We start from the raw sequence: 6,162 nt of genomic DNA on the forward strand, positions 1-6,162 counted from the left end.
GTCAAAAAGTTTTCAAATTTAGATACATATGTCCGCTTGCATGTATTGTGTGTTTTTAACTCACACGAAGAAAGCATGAATCCTCTATGTATGAAAGAAATAGAAAGCCTATTCTGATACCATCAGCCTTCAAATATTTCATATGTTAATACTAGAAGCAGTGCTATGTCTAAACGAAATGGGTCAGAATAATCGAAGTGTACTTGTGTGGGTGCAAGAATAAGCACGTAGACCGATGGAGAGACTATGACGGAGGAAAGTCATCCTAACCTGAATAATCTACTTCTAATGCTCTACATAATATGCACTATGTACACACCCTCCGAAAACACGACCTAGAGATAGACCTCCAGAGAGATGGAATAATGGTATAAAGAGAATTGCATGTGCCCCCATGTGAATCCGAAGTATGGTTTTCATTCACTAGACTAATTCTAATTTCATCATTCGTGCAATTAATTCCATCACCAGGTGTGTCGATTCTTTTCAGGTGAACAACACTCTCAAATGATCAAGTTTTCGGTTTTCTAAATTTAGAATTGTTTACCAAAAATAAACCCAAAATAGAAGTCAGTTGTTATCAACGGACACCACCAAATTAGTGCTGAAAACAAGACGTTATTATGTTCGAGTGATAAGAATTTGGTGCACGTACGCAACGTGTTTACAAAATCAAATTCTTAAAATTCTCAATATATTTCCCAATGAATCGTCGATGAAAAATCACAATTTTTTTGAAAAATGAAAAATGCGAAATGTTCTCATTCCATTCACTCAATTACAAATCAGTCGTTCAATTTCTATATTTCTCCAACATTTCTGAAACCCGTTTCGGTTATTGTGCAAAAATCCAAATGTAAACTCCGTTAAAATTAAATGAATGGCCTGAAAAAGTTGGCTAATTTCACACATCAGAAAAAGAGAGACTTAAAATCGCTAGAAGCATATACAGTAAAAAAAACACAAAAAAGGAAAACCTATTTGACCCATATTTAGTCGTCGTTCGCGATATATTAATTTCTTCTTAGCCAATAGAATCAAATTAAAATCTAACATGCACTCATATGCATTTCATTTCATTCATGCCGCCGTCCATAGTATGGTGTCCCATTCAGATATAATATCCAATTCATATACGTATACAGAGATGCAATTTTTAGACGACGAATACATACTTTCACTTGCACATTACTGCATTTCAAATTGCTTATGCAATGGTTAAAAATTATTTAATATTTGTTAATGCTTATACACACATATTATGTCATTTAATGCAGAAATTGTATATCGAAAGACGCAAGAGAAAAAAATCCAATTGGTAAGTAAATTCTATATTTTCTTCGGAGATTTTATGGATACACATTCATATCGTACATTGAACGACTAATAAAATGTTACTTGATAACCAGCCTATCTATGTTTCAATCACAGATCAGCTAATTTAGATAGATACCGACGCTGAGTATTGATCAGTATTTCATCATAAAACGAAATGACAATTCACTGGCACCTTACGAATAGGCTATAGCTTTGTAGCTTGAACTAGACACTAGTGCTATGGCCATAGCAGCCAAAGTATAATAATTAAGGAAATGTCGTCCCTTTTGTGTCATTTGACGATCGCCTCGTCTAGCAAAATTCACCTATAAGCCTGACTTTTCCACTTTTAAATTTACAGATATTTCTACTTTTCCTCACTAGAGACGAAAAGTTAAAAAGTCAGTTTTCTGTGTGAATTTTACTTACCCGAGGCGAAGATGAGTTCTCGATTTTTCATTTTTCTCTTGACTTATGTATGCTGAGCACGCCGGTCAAATTGTTTCAATGATGAAAAATAAAAATGATTTTTCGCTGCACTTTACTCAGCAATCTATCTCACACATGCGGATCCATGGTATTAACTCATTTTATTTAACAACTTTTTAGTACTATTGCGCACTGATTATGATCGCCGATTTACTCAGACACTTTGTGGGTAAGTAAACATGAAGCAGAAAAAAAAATTATCGCATAAAAGCTAAATAATGTGAAATTGATCATTTATTTGTTTATATTACACTCTACGGTGTGCAATTCTATGTTGCAATGATAGATAGGTGGTCCGGTTTCAAACGATACGTATTATGTTGATGGTAATTAATTAACCTTTCACAGGCATAATTGCAAGTCTAATTTTCGAATCTCCTATTAAGATCTAGGTAAGAGTTATTTCAACACATTACATGCATCAAATACATTACTTTTCATAATTAATGCACTACTATCGACGCCTTCAGCATGCAAAATCCATTACATAACGGAGAATAAAAATGAAAATTCTTGTTTTCGTGTTTATCGGCTTCGCCTCGGATCAACAAAATTCAAACGAAAACTCGTCTTTTCAACGTTGTATCCCTTCTTATGTATAAATGACCATTTCGAAAAGCAAACGAGAAAATTCGGGAGCCTTTGCTGTGAAAAACGATGACCTTAAAAAAAGTAGAAAATTTCACAGCACCATCGCAATTAAATTTCCGACTTTTCTTCCCTAGGTTATCAAATAACTATTACATCATTTTGTACTTACAAACATTTGGTTAAGGCAAACCAGTATTCAGAATCAATCGCTTATGTTTTGTCATCGTTGTAGATATCAGATGAATAACAGATTATTCTTTGACCTTGAATCTCTGGTTCCATTTCTCCTTTTCTTTTCCTCCTCTTTTCAGTCAACTTTTTGATCTACTTTTAACTTAATGTTATATTTAAGGAAAGGGCAATGGCAGGGGGAGGTCATGGCTTATACCAATGAGCCTTCTTTACCTAAAACTCATATATTAACGCCTCTTCCGAGTAATATTGCTTATATAATGATAAGCAAGAAGGAGAAGTTACAGGATGAAAGATTATTAATTTACGACATTTTTTATTGTTTTTGTGAGCTGAAGCATAGCACCCTCAAGCATTCGGTGCTTGACAGTGCTATGGCTGCAGGCGTTTGAAGATCGAGAAAATTACGGTAAAAACTGAGGAACAAATTTTAGTTACATTCCAACAAAAGTTGAATAAAAATTTATTTTTTTTATGAATTGAACTAAATGACTAAATCAAGTCAGGAAGACGTATGAAGTACCATTGAAAAATAATATTTTTTGCAAAAAAATCAATAATTAAATGTTTAACATTTCAATCAATAAAAGTGCAATGCAATTTAATAACGACAAAACGAAGCAGATCGATTTCATTTTTCCAATGAAAAAATCCAATTAGATTTGTTTATCAGATTAGACAACTAGGCGCGGAATCAACTGTGCAATGCCATTGGAAATACACGTTATAGTAACCAGGTGTAATATTAAATTGCTATTTAAGGCCTAATTCACTACTCATAACATAATTGTTTTAATCAGACTTATAATTTGTACTTATAATTTGTGGCACAAATATTAGACGTTAAAGAAATCCTTATAAAAAAAATCAAGGACTATTTTGGGCAAGGATTATTTTTGGGCAAATGTTTTCTCATATTTTCCTCAATTTTCCTAGATTTTTCCATGTTTTCCTTAATTTTCAAAAAAAAAAAAATTGAAATTCGGAAAAATGTAGGAAGGTCAGGAAAATGTTTCCCAAGAAGAGTCTATCAAAAAAATCCAAAGCCTCCTTCCTCTAAATAGGAGCATTTTCAAAAATTTCTTACTTTTCATGTTGTTCGAAGAAGAAGTGAAAATATAAACCAAGTTAGATTACTTGTGCTCTATCAGTATCTATCCTAAACAAATTTTGGGCCTGGGTGTTCGTAAGTGCTGCGTTGATGATGCTATATAGGGTTTCCGGAGCTTAAAGTCTGTGTCCTAAGGGATTTGGATATTTCGTATTTTATGTCAACTTTGAAGTAAATGGCAAAATACAAATTTTAGGGTAGTAATGTGACCTTATTTCCATTGTTATACCATCAGTTGGTTTGACTTACACTCGAAAATTTTCTTCTTCGCTTTAGACTTAAAATAATCGGATGAACCTTGCGTTTGTATGACTTTTCTGGGTCCATTTCACCGAAACGCTATCGGTGGGAATCAATCGGCTAATAATATAATTTATAACACGATTGTCACCCAACAGATTGTAATGCTCGACATTGGGAAATGCTTGATGATACACGGTCGAATTATGCTGTGACGTGGTGTTTTCCCAATGGGTACATCCCAACAACGAACGTATATTAACAGTGCCATCTCCGTCTCCGTAGGCTAGTGTTGGGAACGAGTTCAGACCGTCCTTAAAGTTCAAACTGTTCGAAGGAAAATTAAATTTGACCAGCGAATTGCAACCAAAAAAAAATCATTTCAACTCTACCTTTCCACCGAGTCCCCCAAATTCTTTCCGTAAAGACAATGCACTTCAACACCCGGTGCAGAAATGTTGTAAAAAAGTGACAAATCCTTGTGAATGTCGTTAATGTACGGGTTATTGATGTCGCTAAAATGACGTCACGACATTTAGTTGAAATAAAAATGGTCACAAAACGAAACTCACTCGAAAAAATCCGTCAGATTGTCCAGTGTGTATTGCTTGTCTTTTGCTTGAACTAGGACTTCATTTGGTTTCCAGAAATATGGCGATGGCAACAGCCACACCAACGACGGACACGTTTCCTGTACCTGCTTCATTTTGGATGTGGACACCGTTGATGAATGGAAGTCATATCCAACCGATACCGCTTGTAATGCCTGCACACTTCCGCCCCATGGCGTAGAGAGCGTAATCATTTGCTTTACGTAGGTTTCCTTCCAGGCGCTAGTCATTTGCTGTAGAAACTGTAAAATCATCAGTCCACCCATACTGTGGCCTATGAACGTAACACGTTGTTTATCGTTCTTTTCGTATGCCTCTTCGGTCAGCCGTTGCACGTTCACAAACCATTCTTTGTTTTCGTCTGTTTGTTAGGAGTAGAAATCGTGTTAAAAATTCGATCAACTACACGAAAACATACTCTCTACAGTGACTGTGTAAGGGGTTGGAGGGGTTGTTCGATAGACGCCAGATCTTAATAAATGATTTCGATTCTGAGCGATAATTACTGACAAACTGATAGCTCAAGATGCCAGGACATTTACTTTCGTCGAGACAAGTCCCTCCTTTTCATTCTCTATCTAAAATTACTCGATCAACGAGCTTAAGACTAACACTCACTTGGTCCCTTGCGGAAGTCATACGGGGCGCCGTAGATATTTTTCTGTCGATCGTAACCATTGGCGGTTAGTGCTGCTACGATGTAGTAGAAGTAGTACCCATAGTCAACATAATTGATCACTGGTGTCGGATCAACAAATTCCATGGTCGACACACTTCCCCAACCTGGTACTCTGATTTTTACACCTGGTGAATTTCTCGTCGTTCTGGTCATATTATCGTAGGACAGTTTCATATTATCCACCCAACAGTCCACTAACAGCGGAACCATTTGAGCTGAGTCCATCCATATTCGGTAGTAATAATCACTGTGTTGCCAGCACAGGAAACTCACAACGGACGGTTTGTTCAATTGTGCTTCCAGTTGATTTCCACCGCAGCCGGGTACTTTAAATAATCAAACCAGCAACAAAAACGAGAGATAATGAAGAAGTCTGTTGTTACATTTAACGAACACCGAACCCACTGTATATAATCCATGTTATATTGACTTACCGAATATCAGCGGTGATAGCGATACTGTTTGTTCATTACTACACTGAATACAACAAACGTAGCTTAAAACGAAGATAATTGAAAATTTCATTGTGTCGAAAAGAAATATTTAAAAATTTCGTTTCTCATTCGATTGGTTGATAAGCAGAGATAATGGTCCTTAAGACGTCGTCGACCGCAGCATTCAAAATGATTGAAAAATAACAATTCAACAGTATCTTCACTGTTCGTTGCTTGTGATGACTTTTAATTGAGAGAATTGTGTATTAAGTCGGTCAGTCGGTCTGATTCAACAAACGTTTATCACAAAGAAACAAGACAAAAAAGTCAAATAAAGTCAGTCACTTTCGGTTTTAAATTGTTGTGTTAAAGAGCTATAAATGCTTGATTAGAGTTCTTGGTGCTCGCAACTAATTTATCTGTCAAACACAACGAAACATACTCGAAATTTGAACAGGAAACGAATGAAGTAAGACTAGGTACACAGCAGTAGACAAA

The 6,162-nt window shown here is 35.6% G+C and overlaps 1 protein-coding gene across 1 annotated transcript; it reads right to left on the minus strand.

The window, feature by feature from the left end:
• Window positions 1-3,901: 3,901 nt before the first annotated feature.
• Window positions 3,902-6,162, minus strand: LOC119078525 (phospholipase A2 group XV-like). The gene is made up of 5 exons (XM_037186091.1): window positions 5,665-6,162; window positions 5,170-5,556; window positions 4,513-4,912; window positions 4,333-4,455; window positions 3,902-4,267 (listed from the first exon to the last, which is right to left on the minus strand). Exons 1-5 carry the CDS (start codon window positions 5,753-5,755, stop codon window positions 3,979-3,981), a joined length of 1,290 nt encoding a protein of 429 aa, XP_037041986.1. The 5' UTR covers window positions 5,756-6,162; the 3' UTR covers window positions 3,902-3,978.

Source organism: Bradysia coprophila, unplaced genomic scaffold, assembly GCF_014529535.1.
Source record: "Bradysia coprophila strain Holo2 unplaced genomic scaffold, BU_Bcop_v1 contig_297, whole genome shotgun sequence".
NCBI classification, from domain to species: Eukaryota; Metazoa; Arthropoda; class Insecta; order Diptera; family Sciaridae; genus Bradysia; species Bradysia coprophila.

What these genes read in the sequence shown, in the direction of transcription:
- LOC119078525 (XM_037186091.1), bottom strand. Translation starts at nt 5,755, where the DNA reads ATGAAATTTTCAATTATCTTCGTTTTAAGCTACGTTTGTTGTATTCAG. An exon ending in GCTATCACCGCTGATATTCG is followed by an intron (nt 5,557 to 5,664) that starts GTAAGTCAATAT and finishes GATTATTTAAAG; the next exon opens with TACCCGGCTGCGGTGGAAAT. An exon ending in AATCTGACGGATTTTTTCGA is followed by an intron (nt 4,456 to 4,512) that starts GTGAGTTTCGTT and finishes ACGTCATTTTAG; the next exon opens with CGACATCAATAACCCGTACA.